Source organism: Apis florea, unplaced genomic scaffold (assembly GCF_048593485.1).
Source record: "Apis florea isolate Af1SG1 unplaced genomic scaffold, ASM4859348v1 contig_3772_pilon, whole genome shotgun sequence".
In the NCBI taxonomy this organism is placed as follows: domain Eukaryota; kingdom Metazoa; phylum Arthropoda; class Insecta; order Hymenoptera; family Apidae; genus Apis; species Apis florea.
Window position 1 is genome coordinate 4,441,553 of NW_028256845.1, and position 22,381 is coordinate 4,463,933.

General features: G+C 35.0%; 1 protein-coding gene and 4 non-coding genes across 6 annotated transcripts; all 5 read right to left on the bottom strand.

The window, feature by feature from the left end:
• Positions 1 to 625: 625 nt before the first annotated feature.
• LOC100867882 (uncharacterized) lies at positions 626 to 8,486 on the bottom strand. Of its 2 annotated transcripts, none has more exons than XM_086915235.1 (12): positions 8,360 to 8,486; positions 7,486 to 7,742; positions 7,146 to 7,320; positions 6,745 to 6,873; positions 6,336 to 6,650; positions 6,025 to 6,260; positions 5,804 to 5,933; positions 4,601 to 5,683; positions 4,476 to 4,528; positions 3,503 to 4,400; positions 3,033 to 3,428; positions 626 to 2,960 (listed from the first exon to the last, which is right to left on the bottom strand). In XM_086915235.1, the coding sequence occupies exons 2-12, from the start codon at positions 7,671 to 7,673 to the stop codon at positions 2,454 to 2,456; spliced, it is 4,110 nt and encodes a 1,369-aa protein (XP_086771361.1). In that variant the 5' UTR covers positions 7,674 to 7,742; positions 8,360 to 8,486; the 3' UTR covers positions 626 to 2,453. The 2 variants fall into 2 exon arrangements, with proteins under 2 accessions (XP_086771361.1, XP_086771360.1); XM_086915234.1 differs by having other exon boundaries at positions 6,745 to 6,882.
• Positions 8,487 to 9,141: 655 nt separating this feature from the next.
• On the bottom strand, positions 9,142 to 9,213 carry TRNAG-UCC (transfer RNA glycine (anticodon UCC)). The gene has a single exon. It is a non-coding gene; the product is annotated as a tRNA-Gly (tRNA).
• Positions 9,214 to 9,494: 281 nt separating this feature from the next.
• On the bottom strand, positions 9,495 to 9,566 carry TRNAG-UCC (transfer RNA glycine (anticodon UCC)). The gene has a single exon. It is a non-coding gene; the product is annotated as a tRNA-Gly (tRNA).
• Positions 9,567 to 9,660: 94 nt separating this feature from the next.
• On the bottom strand, positions 9,661 to 9,732 carry TRNAG-UCC (transfer RNA glycine (anticodon UCC)). Its single transcript has one exon. It is a non-coding gene; the product is annotated as a tRNA-Gly (tRNA).
• Positions 9,733 to 9,826: 94 nt separating this feature from the next.
• Positions 9,827 to 9,898, bottom strand: TRNAG-UCC (transfer RNA glycine (anticodon UCC)). The gene has a single exon. It is a non-coding gene; the product is annotated as a tRNA-Gly (tRNA).
• Positions 9,899 to 22,381: the final 12,483 nt, after the last annotated feature.

Here is a 22,381-nt window from a genome sequence, read left to right on the forward strand (position 1 = left end):
TAATTTAAATTAATTCTTCATTTTAAATAATATAATACTATTTACTTTATTATTTAATTAATTTCAATGAGTGGTTATGTTTCCGATACGATTTCAATGACTGATTTGTATATTTAGAAATAAGATTACAATTGATCATTATAATATTATATTATTTTAATTATATTCAATAATTATTAATATATTAATTTATTATTGTTAATTATTGATAATTAACAATTATTAGTAATTATTTAGATGTAATGAATTATTATTTAAGATTATTATTAAGATAAACATTTTTAAACAAATAATTATCAGTTATTAAAAAAAAAAAAACATACGTATATTTTGGCATTTTGAAATGTAAAATTTGAATTAACAGTAAACAAATTTTAATCTACAGTAATATAAAATCTCCGAATTTTACAGAGAATTTTAATTTCCTATTAAAACATGTGCATAATATAGTATAATCGACATTGGCCTAGAGTGTAAAATTAAATACTCTGTGGAGTGCCAAGTCGTACATTGCATGGTCATTCTCTTCTAAAAATATGTATACTAACCACGTGTAATTGCAAATTTACACGAAACGCAATTATTATTCCGCGTTTTATCCATTGAAAAAAGAAAACAAAATATATATATTTACAGAATTTTATTTACATTAGAATGTATATAATTTTTATAACGTCGTAAAATACAAAAAATGTTTTAAAAAATTGAGTTTCTTAATGAGAAAATGCAAACTTTGTTTTGATTGATAAAATATTATCATGAGCTTAGTATTGTTTACATTTCCCATAAATTGCACCACAAGATAAATACATTAGTCACATGTATTCTTATATCACAAAATAATTGATAAATATTTCGACATATACATAACTATATATGTAGTATCAGAATACATGAAATTTTTCAATATATATTCTAATTTGTGCAAAGTTGTTGTACTTAGAAACATTTAAGATTTTTTTTTATATATCATTGTTTTATTGTATATTTTAAATTATTTATCTCATTGGAACATTTATAGCAATCATATGAAATCAAATAGACTTGTTAAAATTAAAGAAATTGCAACACTGAGATAAAACATATGACATGAGAACTATGATTTTATGCACCAAGTACAATTTAATTTATTTTTTTTATATTTGGTATATAAAATAAATGCATAACTTAAGTATCTTATTTAAAAGGCATGTACCATAAATTGATTATTAACATATAATTTAAATATATTAAAAATTCAATGCAAATATATACTTTTTTTCAAGTATTTATGTTGTACATTTAAGGCACATAGTATAAAATATATAACAATAAAAAATATTGACTTCATAGTTCAGTAACGAATGAAATGAAAGTCCAAGATATGGAAGTTTTCTATAATTTATAAAATATTAACAATTATTACAATGTTTTAATATGATTATAAAGTTTCAATCAAATTTTAAAATTTATTATATTATTTAATTAAATTATAATTCATTTGATTTTATGATATTATTATATTTTATTTATTTATTTTAAAAATTTATTTTTTACATCATTTAATATAAACTCAAATCAAATTCTCTTCCATATCAATAACTTACATTTTTAATATTTTGCAATATTATTTTTAAATAATACAGAATACATAAAAATATAACATAATAAATTTTTTAATTAAAATTTTTAGGTTCGTTATATAATTTAGATAGATATTTTTCTCTCTCTCTTTTATCCTTTTTATTTTATTTCAATAAAATTTCTAATTATTAAAAGTATTTAATTTTTTTTTAATTTTGCTAATTTTGCTTTGCGATAAAATACACTTGTATTTACAAAAATGATGTATATAATACTAAAATATATTTTATATTAATATTAAATAATACTTATGTATAAACTATATTGATATATGTATATATCTTATATTATAATGATATATAATTATATAAAATATGTAAAAAAGAGCATTTGTACAAAAAAATAAGTAGAATAAAGTTTACAAACTACATTTAGCAACTTGTATCACTTAAAGAATAATTCTAATACGAGTGCTTCGAATTATAAAGATAAAAATTTGTCTAAAAATTATATTATGTATAAATTCGTTATAAAAAATGCAGTAAAAATTGGAACTATAGTTTTCTTCTATGAATAAGAGATCTTATAATTTTTTTATAAATGCAAATGGCAGTAATATTAAAATATTATTAAGAAGTTTATACTTTTCAATATAGTTTTGAGCATTAGTCAATTAAATTATATGAAATTTTACTCACATTTAGCATAATCAGCATTATCATTAGAATCATTAAATTCTATTTATATTCTATTTTGTTGTAGTCATATCTACCATCAAAACTCAATATAACATAGAACTAATAATGAATTTTTTAAAGCAAGATTTTTTTTCAAAAGATTATATATAAAAATTCTAAATTAAATTAAATTATAAAAATTAATATTTGTTATTAATCATACCCACATAATGTAAAAGTACTGATTGATCCATATATATCAACTGTAACATATTTAGTAAAATCAGTAGATACACATATTTTAGCAAAAAAATTTGAAGGTAACTCGACAATAGCTAGTATTCCTGGTTGTTTAGGATCTTTACCCTCCTTAGATTTCCAAAATTTAGTTAGTTTATCTATATCATTCTTTGTATTTTTACCTTGTGGCTGATTTTGTAAATGGCAAATATATGAATCTATACTTTGACTAGTAGATATATGTGGAAAATCATTAGTTATTTTACTAACAGAAGGAGAACTAAAACTATGATTCAGTACGGTTCTTTTCTCCGATTTTGGTTTACATATTAAAGTAATATTCCACCAAATTAATTCATCAGAACTTACAGAAAGCAAAATTGGAATCTCAATCATAGAGGGAGCCCAATGTAACTGAGTAACTGAACTTGTATGAAAGTTCAATTTTCGTATTTCTTCGAGTGTAAATGTATCAATAACCTGGAAATTATTAATATTATAATAATCAATATTTCTTACGTAAAAGTCAAAATAATTTATAATGAAGCTTACAGAAATGTTTCCATTTTCAAAACCTATAGCTAAATACTTTTCGTTTTGTGAAATTTCACAACATGTTAATTTATGAATATATGATAGTCTAGAATATTCTATTATCTTAATACATGCTGGATTTAATATTATATCTTTCTGTAATTTATATAAAACCACATCTCTATTTTCATTTAACACAGCTAAGAAATTCTTCTGGTAGCTTAAACAACTAAAGATTATCTCTGAATTTCCGTTCACTCTATCCGTTTGTAACCAATTCATATTTTTGATATTCCAAATTGTTATTATACCATTTCGAGTTATTGTTACTAAACATTCTTGATCAATCGTATGAATTGCAATAACGTAACCTGTATTCGGAATTATATATTTTAATTCTATGTTTTCCCACACCTATAAAAAATAAAAAATCAATTAAAATAATCAATTTTCTTCAATTTTTTATATAATATATTGCCATATGTTACCTGTAAGTTATCATCTGTCCCTCTACAAACGAGAATACCATTGTTAATTATATCGTTTTTCATATTTAATACTTTGACTAATTCCACATTAGATGAAAAGTTTAATATACGTATATTTTCTTTGCTTCTTGTATCAAACATATTAATCATACCTTTATCAGTAACATAAATTATTTTATCTGCATAAAGAATTAAATTATTTATTTTTCCATCAATTTGTTCAGTTTCTGCTATTTTATCATCACCAATTAATGTAATAATAGTATTTGAACATGTTTCCATAACGATAGTATCCGAAGTATTGCCAAAATTCTGTACTTTTGCATCAAACAAAGGTTTTTTTATTGATATACCAGTTCCTTCTACTGGAAATTTCCATTTATGAAGTAATCGATTTTCACTTCCACATATAATGTGATATCCTTCATCTTTTAACCAATATGTGTCCAAAGAAGAAACACGACTTTTATAAGTAGTTATTGGATGAAGTCCAATATTTATATTCCATACATTTATAAAACCGCTAGAATCAGCTAAAACTATATACTGACCATCATCAGTCATACTGGCACAAACATAAACGGTTTTTTCATTTTCAACACTTGCTCTTACTTGTTTATTATAACTATGCATATGATTATTACTTGATCTAAACCATTTCACATATATGGCTTTTTTTTGAGTAACAATAAATAAAGAATTATTTTGTAGTGGCACACTGCAGAAGAAGATAATTTTCTTCTTTTTCAAATCTAAATTGTATGTTGATATATATTCATATTTATTACCATATTTACAATATGATATTATAACACCATGTATTTCATCCATTATATGAAGTAAAGAATTAATAATATTATTATTATTTTCCAATGTAAATGCTATATTTTTAAGAGAACTAAAAAATTAATGAAATTAATAATATTTTAATTTTTTCAATTATCAGTATGTAAATATCATCAATTATATTTACCTTTGGGGATTATGGCCGTGATTTGATAATATATTTCCATGACAATCCCAAATCTAAAAAAGAAATTATTATTTTAATTCAACGAAAATTTATTAATATAAATTTCTAATTATATTTATTTATACCCTTATTGTTCCTTTATTTGTACAAGCAGCAATAGAACTACTATCATGTGAAAATGTCACATCTAATATAATTTCATTAGGAACAGAAAATACTACTGAACTATCATCACGAGGAATTTTACTTGTAAAAATTCCACTCCAAAAAGATTGCTTTTGTCTTGGACTCAATATAGCATTATTACTTTCTTCATAATTTTCATCATCAAAAATTTTAAATAATTTTACTATACCACGATCATCTAAAGATAAGAAACAATCTCCCTCATTACATACAATAATTTTTTTTATGCAACAATTTCTGTCATGTCCATTGAAAACTTTTTGCCTTTTGAAAATGCTATACCATAAGAATATTTCACCCGATCGATTTCCAATTAATATAAGATTTGGATCATTTATAAAACATGATGTAGATATTTCTGTTGACATTTCTTCACTCAATGGTATATCTATCTGTCCTGTTTTATCATGAAATAAATATAAATATTTAGATCTTCCTTTTGCAAGTTTAATAGTAGTATCTTTAATGTATCCTGGATAAGGATGGCTCATAGCAATTTGTACTATATCTAAGCATTTTTTTCGTCTATGTTCTGCTATAGTACTTGAATTTTCTTCTAAAAATTTTTCCAAATCAACAAAGCGTTTTTCATATTCTGGATCACAATCTTTGGTAATATACTTTCTATAATTGTTTAAATCAATCAATAAATTATTTAAACCACTATGAACTATTGCTTGTTGGATGAAATCAAAATCTAAATATATATTAGGAAATTCATCATATAATTTTGCTTGTTCCAAATGATATCCAATATATGAATGACTATAGTTATCTGCTGGTAATTTCGAAAAATCACCATTGCAATATTTACGATATTTCTTAATCAATGATTTATGCATTTGTATTAATTCATTTTTTGAAAATTTTTGTCGAAGATGACAAAGTAATAAATCATGAACACCGTATATATAACTGCGTAATTCATCATTCCATTGTTTAGCCGCAAGTGACTTATGACATAAATCAAGCATCATTTCTTCAACCTGAAATAGACTGCCTTCCCACAGAATTTCTAATGTCTATAAGATAAATAAAAAATATAACAATACATGTTAATAATCATATGCATATTTATTATATTTTTTATGCATATTTTTAATATATAAATATAAGATAATGTTAAAATCATGAATTTGTACCTGTGGCGTTATGTTAACATCTTCTCTAAAAATAACTAATTCTTCATAACGTTTTCTCATTTCAAGAGGTAATTGTTCTATACACATATTAAAAATTACTTCTTGTTTTTCCCAAAATTTTTTAATTACACTGAAAAATATATAAAATATCTATTAGTTGAAATTATGTTTATACATATATAAAATGATTCAAATACATTTATATATATTTAAAATATTACTGATTATTTTCATCCTTATTTCTTAATGAATTTAAATAGTACTTCCATCTGTCTGGACGTAATTTCATATCATGTTTAAATTCCTTAAATTGAGCAGAAAACATTGCAATTAATAAAGGCATTCCTTTACATTCATCATGAATTCGTTTTGCTTCTAAGGGAAGATTTTCTATTTCTGTATCTAATACTTTAGCAAACAGACCTAAAGATTCTGTCTCGGTAAATCCATCATTCATCTATAAATAATTGGTAATTATATATTGAAAATTATCATGCACAATTATCATACATAGAAAAAAAAAATAATTTACCTCAATCACACGAGGTCTTTTTTCCCATACAACATCAAGGTCAGCTGTAATTACTAATGTTTTGCAGCCAAAATCAAATGTTTCAATTATTTTTGAATCACAAACATCATCTAAAATTAATAAAGCATGACAATGTTTTTCTCTACTAAAATGTTCTTGCAAAAAATAAATTAATGAATCTTTTAAAGATTCTGGCTTTAATGATTCTGGGACTATTTCCAAGTTCTTAACACGATGATACAATGTATTAAGTTGAAATAATATCTCTTCATCAACTGGACGTTTATATCCAAATTTGATCCAATACACTTCATTCTAAAAAAAATATAATAAATTATTTAAAATATCGTGTAAAAATTAAAAATTTTATATTAATATATAAGCTTATAAGTTAATTATAAAAACTTACATAAAATATATTTCTTACAAATTTCATGTTCTTTAATGTGCTAGCTGTTAAACATGATTTACCAAAACCTTTCATACCATGAAGTACAATGTATTCATTTGGTTGTAATTCTTCCAAATAACTTTGTAACTGTTTTATCTAAAATTAAAAACTATTAGATTAATTTTATATAAAAATTATATAAAAATTAAATTAATGTTACAAATATTTGACAACTTTTCTTTTTAAACTTACATATTTTGATTTCCATAAGTATGCATATAAAATAACAAATATGATAATTAACAATAAAAATTAATTCTTTATTTTACAATTTATTAAATCAATAAAATAAAAATGAATGGAATACTTTTTAATATTTTTAATATTTTTAATATATTTAATATTTTAATGATATATACCTTTGCCTCTCTTACAACAGTTAATGGTGATGTTGGAGGAAGAGTGGGTGTATTGACATTCTTTATATCACAAAATGATCTTACACTTTCTTCGAGTTTATCCATATCATTACTTAACCATTCATAATGATGTTTTAAAGCTTGACGAAAAATATCAAATGCACTTGGACCACAGCTAAAAAATAGATAATAATTTTATACATTATATTTAAATGAAACAATTGCTAAAACTTAGATAAAAAAATAAAGAATAGCTTAGATAAAACATTTCTAAAAAATTTTATAATAAATTTATTTATATAAAATATAAATTAAAATTAATTTTATGTATTATTGTTACCTTGGAAGTATATCTAATAAAATTTCAGCTTTTTCTTCTTTAGAAGCACCATCTTCAATTCTTGCTATTTGTATATCTGTTAATATATATTCTGATTGCAGTAACTTTATAATACCATTGTGTACATCCATATCAGCCATTATACTTTTTCTTAACACTTTGAGAATATGTTGATGTAATTTATCCATTTTTATATTTTTTATGTGTGCTTATATCATATTAATTTTTCTTTAGTTATTAGTTTTTAACAAATTTATCTATAAAATTTAAAAAAAAAAAAAAAAAAAAGAAAAAAATAAAACTCTTATTGTAAGTTAATATAACATAAGAAGTTAAAGGTCATAAACATACATATAACAGGATATAATTTCTTATTTCTAAATATAGTAATTCAAGGTTTACAAAGCCTTGATAGACATTATACAAAATTTGAAGAGGAATTCTTCTATTTTATATTTTACATAAATATATTATGAATATTTTGAATGAAAAAATATGAAATTAATTACATTTTAATTTTTTTTTATTTCATAAATGTACATATTTTATTCGTACAATTTTAAAAAAATTTAAATAATATAGTATACACAATACTAATAAAATATAAATATATATACATGCATATTTTATATATATATATATATATATTTGCTTTATTGTTTTTGAAAATTATTTTATTTCCAAATTTTATTCTTATTATATTAACATATAAAAAATATGTTAAAAAATTCTTATTTAATATAATAACGTTACCTATTTTCGTAACGTTAAATTGATAAAATAGAAGAGGACTACGGTCAATGACTCCAAATTCAAACATAAATCTTATGATTGTTTGATAAATTTTTGAAAACAAAATCTTACTAAATTTTACCTTATTATTAAAACTGCTTGTTCAAAATATACAATTATCCTTCTTTTTATATAGTCTTTATTTGATAAATAGAATAATCGAATTACTATTCAACTTAACTTCATCTCACTGTCTAGAAGAAAGTGACACTACTACTGTCTGCCTGAGTCAGACAACATTGTTGCCAAATCTATAGATCAAATTCACAATCTGATTGGTTGTTGGTATCACACGATATCAATTTTCCCGCTATTTTTAAGCTCAAAAATTTTCTTTAAATATTATAATTAAAATATCATAATGATATTAAAATAAAAAGACAATAAAATTAAATAGACAATAAAAGACTTAATATTGTTAAAAATATTAGTCTTAAAAATATAAAAGATCAAAAATATAAAAGTATAATTGATAAAAATCATATGCTGTGTATTTTCAGTTATTTAAAACTTATTGGTGAACAAAAGTGTAACTTCTAAAGAAAATAAAATATTCTTTGTTTTATTGAAAAATATATATATATATATATAATATAAAAATATAAAAATATTAATAATAATAACAAATATTCTGTTTCTGTTTTTTCTTATTAAAAATATTTAAAACATATATTTTTCTACGTATATTCAATTATTAAAAGAAATTTACTTTTCTTTAAATAAATAACATATTAATTAAATATATTAAAATTAAGTATTTTTGTTACTATAAATAGCGATAAAATTTATTTATAAAATTGTAAATATTTTTAATATAAAATAAAAATTATATAATAAAAAAAATTTAAAAAAAAAAAATAACCCTGCGATGGCCGGGAATCGAACCCGGATCAACTGCTTGGAAGGCAACTATGCTGACCATTACACCACCATCGCAGTTTAGATATTATTTGTTTAAGTAATTACAAATACACAAATATTAATTATATAAAATAATTATTTTATTTTTAAATAAAATAAATTATTACAATAGCTAGGAATCAAATCCGGATCAACTATCTTGGAAAACAATTATGCTAATCATTATACCACTATCGCAATTAAAATTTAAATATTTAAAGTAAAAAATAATTTAGATATATATATATATATATAAAATAATGTGTATATATATATATTACTTAAGTAAAAATGCAAATTGAAAGAAAAAAAAACCCTGCGATGGCCGGGAATCGAACCCGGATCAACTGCTTGGAAGGCAACTATGCTGACCATTACACCACCATCGCAGTTGAAATATGATTATTTAAAATAGAAAATATTCAGAATACGTATACTATTCAAATAAAAATGTAAATTTAAAAAAGGAAGAAAAATAAATCCTGCGATGGCCGGGAATCGAACCCGGATCAACTGCTTGGAAGGCAACTATGCTGACCATTACACCACCATCGCAGTTGAAATCTTATGCTTTAAAGAAGTTTAATAAATAAGAATAAGTTATCTGAATCAAAAAAGAAACAAGGTTTTTTGAAAGAAAAATAAACTCTGCGATGGCCGGGAATCGAACCCGGATCAACTGCTTGGAAGGCAACTATGCTAACCATTACACCACCATCGCAGTTGGAAGAATACTTTCACATAGAGAAATTCTAGTTTCGTCATATTGAAAAAACTATTATTCAAATCTTTTTTATGTTATAGTTTCTAGAATTTCTATTTTCACAATTTCACTTAAGCTTTAACCTTTTTCTGATTTATTAAATTAATCAAAATTGAAAATTATTACATATTAAATAAAATTAAAATGTTGAACAAATATATAAATGAGTTTTTAATGTTATAAGATTTTAAATAAAATGATAATTATATTATATATAATAATTAAATAATAATGAAATGAAAGCGAAAATAATTTATGTCGATATATATTTATTGAAAATTTGAAAACTTTTATTTTATCTTTCAACTCTTATTCTCTAATGATTCTTTGAAACAGCTACGACTGTTCTTAAGAACAGACATTTGTATATACATTTGTATCACATTGTTCCTTTTCAAATGTTTACGAGTTTTCACGAATTATATAAATGAGCATAATAGTTTATAATCATTTGCCTGAGGACACAAGACATTCTACCATTCGCCAAAGAGAACGCGAAACAATAACACGAAATCTTACAATTCTCTTTTCAAAATACAATACCGTCGCAAAAACTCATCATATCTTCCTTCCTTAAACTCACTTTCAACTTTAAAAATCGAAATATCGAATTTTAAAAATGATACGCGAATATGATAAAATTTAACTATTATATTACGCGAATTAATTTACAATATGTTCCGAAATTCATGGTCGCGAGTGAGCACAACGACACTTGCTATGATTCCACGAAATTTAAAGATAATGGATCGCGACGCGTGCAACGCTATTATCATCTGCGATACGCGCAAAATGGTATGTAATTCATTTCACGCAAGTTTTTATCATTTATTAAAATCGATTGTAAAAAAAAAATTAAATCTCAACGATTAATATCTGGACAGTTTAATAACCGACGGTTTGAATGGTTTAATAAGCACACGTGAGGTTTTGTTCTCGGTTCATAAATTAAACAGCATTACCTTTTCATAACGATGAGCCCGTTCTTAAATCTCTCGAGAGAATCTCTCGTTTTATCCCTAAAAATGAAAAAAGTTTGAAATCTGCGAAACGGGTGTGTTGTACCCGTTGCGGACTTTATAAAAGTAACTTCATCGTTGCGCACAATTAAAAAACGAAAGTTGCGCCATATATAAAATTTACGGACCATTGTATTATTAATTTGTTGACGCGTACAACGAGGAAAGTTTCACTTCGTTTTATTTCAATCGCGATTAAACGATACATTCGAAACGATATATTCAGAAATTCCTGTAATTTATTGTACGTAATATACACGGCAACATTCGATTCTCAACAATACGATCCTTGACGCGTGATCTCGTGAACAGTTCGAAAATAAAACGATCGTGAAACATTGGAATTGGGGTGAACGAACGTAGGATTAGCCGGTTAAAAGATCGAATCTATCTTGAATAATTCCATAACTCGGTGTCGTTATTGTTCCGCGATACGGGATTGCGAAAATGAATTATTCGATTGCTATAGCCGTCCATTCGAAGCTTGACGCGTATAGGTGTGCTCGATGGCCCCGGCGCGTTACAGAGACAAGCTGTGAATTCGATTACAGTTAGAAACAGCATTTGGCGCTCAGCCCGCATTAGCCGTGCATTGGCTACTTTGCCCGATTAATTTGTCGCGGATTCACTGTCGCGGAAGCGCAATCGTGTCGCTCGCAAGATACGCGAATCGCGCCCATTTTCCAGCCCCGCGAGACGAGATAATCGATACAACACCGTCCTATTAATAAGGTGGCGTGCATCTAATTAAAGAGAGAGAAACGGCAAAGGATAGGACACGCGAACTGCAATTTCAATTTACAAATTTACAATTTAAACTGTGCACTACAACTTTACAGGGGGTAAACGGGGTGGAAATGTCACGAAAGTATTTCTTATCATCCGTAGCAAAAGTGACGGATAGAGGGTGGGTGCGCAAAAATGTTCGCTCGATCGTGATGAGAATGCATTAAGATGAAGTGTGGAAATTAATCGTTTATTTCTTTAATTATGAGGATATCTCATTAAGGGAAAAAAAAATGAAATTGTACTGTGTTTACAGGGATGGAGTGGATGCCGTTTATCCGCGAATTTGCATATCGCGTGTACGGGTCGTCCAAACGAAAGGCGCAAACGTATCCTCGCGCATAGTCGATTATTCGCTTCTCCTTTTTCAACTGGTTCCTCGATCAAACCGACCAAGTTTCCAAACGATGCACAGCGAGAGAGAGAGAGAGAGAAACTTCATCCGTTCGTCCGCGAATTTATATCTCGATCCCCCGCGACAACGCGAGATTACTCGCAACTTATACTCGCCGTATATCCAACGATTCGTTCGTATCCTTTCAATTCATCCGCGATAACTTGGCGCACCAGTTTTCCAAAACTTGCACAGCCGAAACTTGGCAAACGGGAGAGTTCATTGGCCCCCTTCCTGTCGTTATTTATTTACGTTTTGTTTGCCCGCCGGCGGGAAAGGAGATTTCGCGTTCGAAATACAGCGTTCACGCGGGGGGAGAAGACGGGGAGGAGGATTGAAGAGGGAAGGATGGGGGGGAGGAAAAAGAGAGAGAACGAAAGAAGAAGGAGAGGAAAGCTGGAATAAATTTCGTTCGAGTTAATAGGATATTCGCCTATTGTCTGATCCTCTGTTCTCCGGTTTCCCCCTCGCCACCCCTCCCGCTCACCTCCTCTTCAAAGACCGGACCGATTGTGAGAGGGTAAATTCGAACCTCTTAGGGCGTTGATCGATCGCCACTAGTCTAAGCACTTCAAATAGTGCGATCGTGGTATGCGATCAGGAATGGCAATAACGTTGATAGGATGGTAATATGATTATCACCTGCGCGCTCCTAAGAGGACTCGTGGTGGGTGTTACACGTATAATTAGAGATGGGATTTGAAGAGGTTCGGATAAGGGTTAAGGGATAAGGGGAGGGGAGGGAGGGAAGGGAAGGCGCAAGTATAATGCCATGCAAATACACCTCATCCTGGCGGCCAGGAATAGAGAGTGCATTAATCCGCTAATGCACACGGGTCCCGGCGCAAAATTAGATTCGGCCAGATTTAGTTGGAAACGCGATATTTCAGTGTCGACTGAATTCCAAACGACTCTGGTCCGCGTCCACGACTCTCTCTTTCGGACGTTCCGTTCCTCCGAACGGTTTCCACCACGGGCGAACCGTGAAACGTTGTTATCCGAGAGGCAGATTAATGTCGATACACGCGTGTACACGCATACAACGTATCCAACGTGTTCTCGATCGATGCGACGCGCGTCCTTAATGCGCGGCATTAATTCAAAAATTTACGATCATCCGCGCCCGTCGATCGCGAGCCCGACCGATTTACAACGCGTTATCGTCCTAACGCGATGGATATTCCACGCTCGGATTACCCACCGTCGCCGCGATGCCAATTTAATTTAATAGGATCAACTCATTTCCACTCGTAAATTCACCATTAATTAATAGCTCGCGCCCAACCTATTACGCGCTTTTAATCGCGGGTGTAATAACGATTTATTTAAGAAAAAAAGAAGAAAAAAAAAAAGGAAAGGAAAAAAGGACGCAAAATTTTTCTTCTTTTTTTCGATAAGCGATTTTCTCGTTTCGATATTTGATCGATCGTTCCAAACTCGTGTAACTTGCACGTGGATGGCACCTCTCGGCCACGTCTCTCGGGAGCAACGTCTCTCTCCGCGGTCGCTTTTAACGATCCTCGAATTCCAGCAGCGCGACTTGACCTCTTCTCACCGGTCCGTGCGCCACAACGGTACAATGAATTTCCACGACCGCTCGTTAAAGGATCTCTTCTTCCATTTCGTTCCACGCTCGTTTTTTAACGCGCGATAAACAACGACTCGTAACTCGACTCGTCCAAGCGAATTCTCTCTCTTCCTTCTCCTCTCAGGTTCCGAGCCGGAAAACCTTTCCCTCGAGGGGGAGAAAAATGCGCGCGTTTAACGCGATGCCTCCTTCTTTCTTTCGACGATCGACGCGTCGAACGTGACGATTAGTCCCGTCCAATTAAATTTAACGAATTTCCACGAGCGCGGCTTGATTGGTTTCATTAATTACGCATGCACTACTCGCAGCGTTGCCGAAACGCGTCGCGGGGTTGCGCGTCCCGTTTCTCGGCCATGCCTCCCAGTTATTCCTCTCGCGTTTCGTTCCGTGCGCGTTCCGCGAAATCGGGAGAAACGATCGGTGCCCGCTCGAGCGACTCTGCCCTCCGGCAACCGACGACCGTCGACGACCAACGCAATCGAATCGACGGTGCGCTGCCACCGATGCGTGCCTACATTCAGGATTTGCTAATTAAATTCTGCGCTCTCGGTATCCGCCAGTTTGTCGGTTTCCTCCGCTTCGCTAAAATATTGCCACGCCGCGTGGCAAATTTCTCGTTTCAACACCGATCGCCGTTGTAACGTAATTGCTTGTTTGGGGTAATAAAGTTGATAAAGTTGAGAAAATTAGTGTGGAAAGAAGAAGAAGAAGAAGAAGAAGAAGAGAGGGATTTCTGTCGCTCGAAACTCCTTGCTCGGCTCGCGAAAGGAGGAAGAAGGAAACGAAACGGCGCGAAAACAAGGCGTCGATGAAAAAGACGTCGATGTCGAGGGGATGGCCGGGCAGGAAATTAGATGCGAAGCGGGGCTGGGTAAACGCAGGAAAAAGATGTTTCCTGGTCGGATCGTTCGGAGGCGCCGGCAGAAGTGCAGGACGAGCGGCTGACATGCGAGATCCCTATATACGCCTATCGACACGAATATGCTAATGTTTCCCGTGGCGCGTTAGTTATGCTAATTCCACTATGATTCACCGAGGCAAACATATGCCGCCTTGCATTTTATGCCGACCACCTGCGGAGCTCTAATTGTCGATGAATTATTAATTTACCGACGAGTTCGCTCTTTTATGCTTTCACTTTTTAAACGTGCCTCGTTTTACCGGGCCACGTTTAAACGCGTACGTGTGTCCTTGAGCAACGGTGATAACGGTAAACCGTGCACCTATTATTATTATTATTACGCCTATTATTTGTTCGCCTTTGGTCTCCTATTCTTTCTTTTTTCTTCCATTCCATTTTTTTTTTTCTCTACATTGTGTCATTATAACGCATAATTACATCGGTACCATAATAATTATAGCGATATAATTACAGCGCTCGTTCGACGTGCACACACTCGACAGAAACGACGGCAACACGTCCATCCAACCCTGGAAAAAAAGAATCTTCCGTCTTGCGCATCCTCGACATCGAAGACGCATCCTCCCTCGCTCGTCCGTCTTTCTCTCTAATTAACAATTGGCAATTCGGAGGCGATGCTGGGCGTAAAATCGTAAAACGGTACGTTTGCGCGGGGTAACAAGGCGTGAAGGGTGATTTAGGCCGGGGTGACGTCACGCTTGTCACGGAGAAACTGAGCGAGGTTTTCGACGAGAAAGGAGGTGGCCGTCGAACGAGGAGACAAGATCGGGAACGTGTTTCGACGAGGTAGCGGAGGTTGTGGGCAGAGAAGGGAGAGGGAGGCAGATCCCTGCAGGCTCGTAAACCGGCGCAATGGCCCCGAGAAGAGGGGGAGATTTTCGCCAAAAAGCGGACGGAGGTCGTCAATGTTGATGATGCGTGGATCACGATGTACTGACGGCTCCATCATAGCCCGACGCCGCCCCTTGCTCGATCGGCCCACCTCTCTATGCCATTCTATGGGAAGATATATGCCACCTCCGCGAGGCCTATTCCATTTGCTTTATTGAAATAACTGGAGGAGGAAGGCGCGCCTTCGTCGACACGTCGCGGGGATCGAAAGGAAACTCGATTCCCCCCGTTCGAACGATTTTCGACCATCCACTTTTCCGGGGATTGTCTCGTGAATATTCCCCCACCCGCGCGAATATTCATCTCCTCTCTTCCTCGATGGAATTCTGAGCGGTGTGTGTGTGTGTGTGCGCTGATCGATGACGCGTGAATAATGCATGGGCGCAGTGTTTGCACTGGCTAAACATCTCCAAGTAACTCGGAATGATAGACCTAAAATCTATATTAAACAGATTTGGAAGAAAGTTGAACGCTACTTTTCAAACAAGCATAAGCTTGTATAGCATTTAGATGTTGTTGAAATTAAATAAACTTTCTTTCGATATTACAATTGTTAAGAGTTCGATCGAATGGGAACGAAGCTCGAAGAGGTTAAAGAGACGTCGAACGTTGATAATTTTCTTTCGAGATTACAATGTTAAATGTAATTCTCTCAAGAATTCGATAAATAATAGATGGAAAAGAAATTTCCAACGAAATTTTGGACACCCATGGAAACGAATATAGATGTTCGAGAGAGACACGTCGAACGTTGACAACTTTATCAACGTATAGGAAGAAAAAGGCGCGTCGTTCTATCCATCAGCGTGTCCGTCGGTTTTTCTCGGCGAAACCAGGTGACGACACGGGAGGGAGCTAGGTATGGTACGAGAATCGAACCCGCACCTCCATGTGTGTCCGTTCCCCTCTTGGCCGGCTATTTACGGGCTGACGATGGAAACGAGTTTCACCGCATTACGATCAACCTGGACGTAATTATAATTAACCTTGAGTATCGGCAAGCTTCCGTGGTCTAGGAAGTACATCTGCCGTCTCGTTGCATATATGCACGCAAAAAGTCGTTAACATCCCGCAGCAGCAGCAACAGAGAAACCGGAAATATCGTTGAGCGCGCGTCGACCCCCGTAATCGTTGCATGGAAAAAAAAAAAAAAAAAAAAAAGAATTAAATACTCGCAAATAACGAGTAAATAAAACTTGCGATAGTTATGGTGGTTATGGTCGTCGTCATGGAGATGATATTTGTACGACTCGCGCCTTGGTATGCGTGCGAGATACACGAAACGTCGAAGATTATCCGGCCGTGTAAATATACCTAGCACTCGAAACTTTGTGGATCGTCTGTACAAACACGCGAGAGCCTTTCCTTTAATTTTATTCGCCGTGTACTGGTCGCAAAGATACTGGTCGATTGGAAAATTTCCGGCTACGATATGTATTTTCAAAAATGTGGTTTCGATGGATGGAGGAAGAGAAAAGGTTGACGCGAAGTTAATCGATAGCTTCCAGCCTCGACCGTAACCTCCGTTCATGCCGTCGCTTATTGACGCCTCCACTTTATTCAATTGCTCGTCCAACACGAGACCCTCCTCCTCCCCCTCCCCCTCTCTTTCGACACTTTAGTCCGGGGTACAAACATGTTTTTTCGCTTTGTTCATTTCCGGGGTGAACGCGCGGAGGATGCCGCGCGGTTCCGGCGTTTCGTTGCTTCGTCTCGACGTCGGGGCGTCGACGTGGCCGTTTAGTCTTTGACCACGACAGGAGGGTCAGGAAATGCCCTGTGGAAGAACGATCTACTCGGGGTAGATGGAAAAAAAGAAAAAGAAGAAAAAAGAGAGAGAGAGAGAGGAGAAAAAAGAAGGAAAGAATCAATCTAACGGAAAAGGGTAGAGAGCGGTGCTCCGGTAATTTTTCCCTCATCAGGCTCAGGGATTTTATTGGTAATTAAAAGTCACCGGGCTGTGTGATTGGAATTAATGGTCAAACGGTCAATTCGCCAGGAGGGAAAAACTGAGCTGTAAAATCGGCCTTCCGTTCGACCGAGCTGGAACTTTGATGGGGCGAGAGGAGGTTGGATCGCGAGGCGATGAAACGATGTTTGATTTATTTTCTTCTTATTCCTTCGCGCCTTCCTACGAGGGAAAGTATTCGCCTAAATTAAACTTGGCACGGAAGATAAGAAGAGAAGAGAGAATTCGATCTATATATATATAAAACGAAACCCGTTGATATTTTCGTCGACGTCATCGTGAAAGGAAAATTTACGTGGCGGATCGAAACTAGGACGTTTAGGACGCGGTAACGGTTATGGAACGTTCTCATTCCGCGTCAGATTTCCTCGCGCGGGTGGCGTAATCGCGCGCAGGCAGAAAGTATATATATATATATAACAATTCCGAAGGCATAACCGAAAGAGAAATACCGAAGGCATAAACGAGGCTGCGAGCCTCGGTCCCCGGAAATGGAGGGGAGAGGGGGAGTAAAGCGGAGACGATATCGAGAGGAAACTGAGAAGAAGCGCGATCGGCGTCGTAAGTGCCGCTCGACGAACGTCCGGGACCATATGGAATTGTTTATGAACCATGCGACTTTATTCCCTTCCTCCCCTTCCTTTCGATATTTCCTCTTTGTCATTCCCTCGCCACGCTATTGGCGCGTGACGGCCGGATCGTACGTTAACCGCGTGTATCGCGCACTCGCCTCTAACGCACTCTTTTCTTCCGTGAAACGACCCCGGATACATGCGCAACTTTGGAAATATTTCGAGAAATAAAACAGGAGGGAAGTTTTCCCGAGGAAAGTTTTCCGTACGAGGTGGGAGGATAAAACTGGGAGGATGGTTTCCGGATGGAGAAGATTGAAGAATGTTAAGAGGGATGGAATTAAGACGATACGAGGAATATTATTAGGAGAAAGAACGATGAGTGAAAAATGAACAGGTTAACGTTGACGTAATCGCGTTTAAGAGAAATTTCCATTGAACGGAGGGAGGGAGGGAGGGAGGGAGAGGGATTGGAAGGAAGGAGAAAAGTAGATAACTTACTTTTCTCGTCAAATTTATTCTCGTAAAGTGAGTTCGCGACTCTCCTCTCTCCACGCGAGGGTGGAGAGAGAGAGAATATGCACATAATATTGATGGACAGTGACTCGGCCGTTATCGAGGCAGAGGGTAGTTTATCATCCGGGAACGAGCGCATTACGGCTCGATTAATCTTCGATATTTATATTAGGCGTTCATTAAATGAAATGTTTCTCCAAGCCAAGATGGACGTGTCGTTCGAGATCGCTCTTTCGGAAAAACTCGATCGTTAAAACAACGCGGAAGAGGGGTGGAAAACTTTTCATTACCCTCGGTCGCGAAACTTCCTTCACGGGGGGAGGGGATCCTTTTTATCGAATTCTTCGTCTTACGATCCCGCGACAAACTTTTCCATCCTTTTTTCTTTTTTCTTTTTTTTTTTTTTTTTTTATTTCTCTTCCTCCTTATTTTATACCTTTGTGCTCGCGGTTATACGTCACTTTTATCTCCCGTCGAAGAAACGAGCTTCGTTGCCCGCTGTAATTTTAAAGCATATTCGATGGAATCTCTTCTGGCTCTGGAAAATAGAATCTTCTTCTGCTGGAGAGGAGGAAAATAAAGCCGGACGTTTTCGAGTATTCGCCGTGGCAAGTTTACGCATTCGAAGGAATACGATAAGCGTTATCAATAAACTACGGCGTGTATGAAAAGTTGGAGGAGAGTCGGTGGTCGCCCGCTATGTCCCAATTTCCCGACAACTTCCTTCGTCTTCCTCCTCCTCGTCGTCGTCGTCGTTGTCGTCGTCGTCGTCGTCGTGGTCGTCGTCTCCTTTTTCGAAAAACCTTTCTCCGTCCGAGACTCGAACCCGAATATATATCCCATTGATATGCAAACTAAGTCCCGGATCGTAAAATTCGCGTAATATCGCGAAGACTTTGCAATACGGCCCCCTCACCCACCCCCTCGCCGAAACTACCTCGTTCAAAAGCGTCTTCCAAGTTACCGGCCGATCGTACGACGCGATTTTATCCCGCGTTATCCTGAATGATACGCCAGTTTAAACTTTAACTTAGCCATAATCACGGTGTAAAGCTAAAATACAAATGCGCCTCGCTCGTGGATGCCGTTACTCGAGGGGGGAGGAGAGGAGGGGATCGGCTAAAAACCGATCGAGACCGAAGCGAATAAAAATAATAATGATAATAATAATAATGATAATAATAATAACGACAACCGTGGCTTGTCCACCACGTTTTAACCACCGTCCCAAAAATCCATAACGGAAGGTTATGTTCGTCTCGTTTACCTTTGATCGCTCTCTCTCTCTCTCTCTCTCTCTCTCTCTCTCTCTCTCTCTCTCTCTCTCTCTGGTGAAGACGACGTCGGATTTTATATATATAAAAAAAAAAGGAAAGGAAAAAGAAAAAAGACGAACCGCGAGAGAAGTTCGTCGGGTATCTCCCGCGGCGATCGGTCTTAAAACGATCGCGTCGCGAGTAATGTAAAAGATAACTCGCGATAGCGAGAGGGGGAGGAAACTATACTAATAAAATCGTTCCACCGTTTTCCGCGATTTTTATCGTTTTATTCGGCCATTCTGTACGCCAACCGCTCGCTCGAGTTTCATTAAACGTCTAAAAATGAAATTTATTCCCAACTTCGCGAAGTTTTTTCTTTCTTTTTTTTTTTTTTTTTTTTTTTTTTATGGAACGAATATTTAAAACTTGCTTCTTCACGATGTTGATGTAACAAGGTTCGATCGTAATCATTCTTAAGCTTAATAACGGTTTAACGGAGGGAATATCGTACGATCGTGTGTATGCGTGTTTTTTTTTTTTTTTTTACAGAATTAATATCCAGTACCAGTAGAACCGCCCAAGATAACCACCATCACCACCCGTTTTTTCCCCTCTCCGCCTTTGTACAACATTCTCACCATTCCTATGCAAATGAACGAGTTACGCCGACAACGAGATATCGCGCGGTGTGTTCCTACCTGCGAACACGGTTTCTGCGAATACGGGTCGACCTACGGCCGAGAAATCACGACCGCAATTGCGTAACCTTTGACCATGGAAAGAGTTATCCTACGAGTTACCACCACCGTGGCGATCGAGATGGCATTGCGCTCCTATTCCATGAATTTATTTCTCGTTCGTGTCGAGAGATAAATGGAAAGAATAAAGAAGGATAAAGAAGAAGAAGAAGAAGGGGGAAAAAAAGGGGAGAGAAGAAAAGAGAAGGAGGTGTGCGAGAGCTTCTCTCCGTTGCAAGGATGAGGAGGAGGTGTAGAGGAAACGGCCGAGGAGAATCTGTTTTGCATATCGACGAATTTACGACCCGGTCGAACCCGACCCTGTCGCTCAACCTCTTCTTCCTTCTTCCTCGTCCGTTTCCCTCGGAGGGAAGAAGTTTTTCAACCCCCGAACGGTGGTTTATGATATCGACGAAAAGTCGATGCGTCTCTCTTCCTTCTCCGTTCCCCGAATCGGCCAATCGGCGCCCTCCGTGCAATTCCATCCCTCCATCCTTGATCTGCTTTTACAGAAAGAGAGAGAGAGATATTCACCACCTTTCCCCATCCTCATATCGACGAATTTATTGCCAACACCGCTCGGTCCATTGTAACGAAGATTGTTTATGATATTGACTCTTCCTTTTATGTTAATCCCGTGTCCGAATGGTTGTGCTTGACGCGCAGGACGGTAGTAGGTTATGCGTATGTACGACCGATACACAAGTAAACACGTACCAGGCATGTGCGTGTATATATATATATATATATATCGTGTATCTAACGGTGCACGCATCTCCGTACGGGCTGCATGTAAATTCGTGTGCGAACTTGCACTCGTCGTGGAGGGATAGCTGGGGATAAACTATCGACGAATTTACGAGGAAACGGACGGAGTGAGTTCCCTAGAAACTCACGATGCACGCTCTCTCGTCGCGTTATGTCCCCGCTATGCTAATTGGTATAATTAGCATAGGAAGTATCGGTAAACGAATACGAGCTACCACGACGCGCTTACGCTCCTGTGACGTACGATATTGGCCGAGGGGTGGAACAACGATATTTGTCGTGACATCGACCGCAATTAGGCCCCGCTACAACCGACAAAAACCATTCTTTCCTTTCTCTCTCTCTCTCTCTTTTCTCGCTAACGATCACCACGTGTGCAATCCTTTTGAAAAAGAAAAAAAAAAAAATGGAATAAAGAACGGAACGGTTGTTCCGTTTTCAACGACACAACAATTGTCGACAACTCGAGTAACGTCTTTTGTCGTATCGCGATCTCTGGCGATTTCTCGCGAGATAATACGAACGCGCTTCCATCCGCGACCTTTGTTCACCGCCACCCGGGAACGACAGGATTTTGGGGTGGTGGCCGACATTAGGCGGGTCCCTCCCATCCTTGATTTACCTAATTGCCAGGGATAATTAGCATGGCAACTGGTACGATAGCACGTCACTTTCAGTCGCTCGCGATATTCTCCCTGTCCTCCCTCGATTTCCCCGGTGGGCGCGTTACGCCCGAAATCAGGCATTCGTATGTAAACTTCCGCCGATCTTCCTTCCTCCCCTCGATTCCGTCGATGGCGTCCGAGGAACGCGGCCACCAGCGAGGGACTTTTCGAGTTGTTTACGAGGTATACGGTCGCTGGAACCGCAGCCCAGCGTAGATTGCATCGTCGAATATAGATGGGAGAATAACTTCTCTGCAGAGAGAGAGAGAGAGAGAGAGATGACGATGGAGGGGTCGACGATTCGATACGGAACGTTTTCGGGCTTCGGCCGCGTTTAGTTAAGTCATTCGCAGGG

Bases quoted from the DNA above. Each gene is read 5' to 3' on its own strand.
- LOC100867882 (XM_086915234.1), bottom strand. From the start codon at position 7,673: ATGGATAAATTACATCAACATATTCTCAAAGTGTTAAGAAAAAGTATA. The intron at 6,651-6,744 runs GTAAGTTTTTAT...TATTTTTTTTAG, and splicing joins TTGTAAGAAATATATTTTAT to AATGAAGTGTATTGGATCAA. The intron at 5,934-6,024 runs GTAATATTTTAA...TATATTTTTCAG, and splicing joins AATAAGGATGAAAATAATCA to TGTAATTAAAAAATTTTGGG.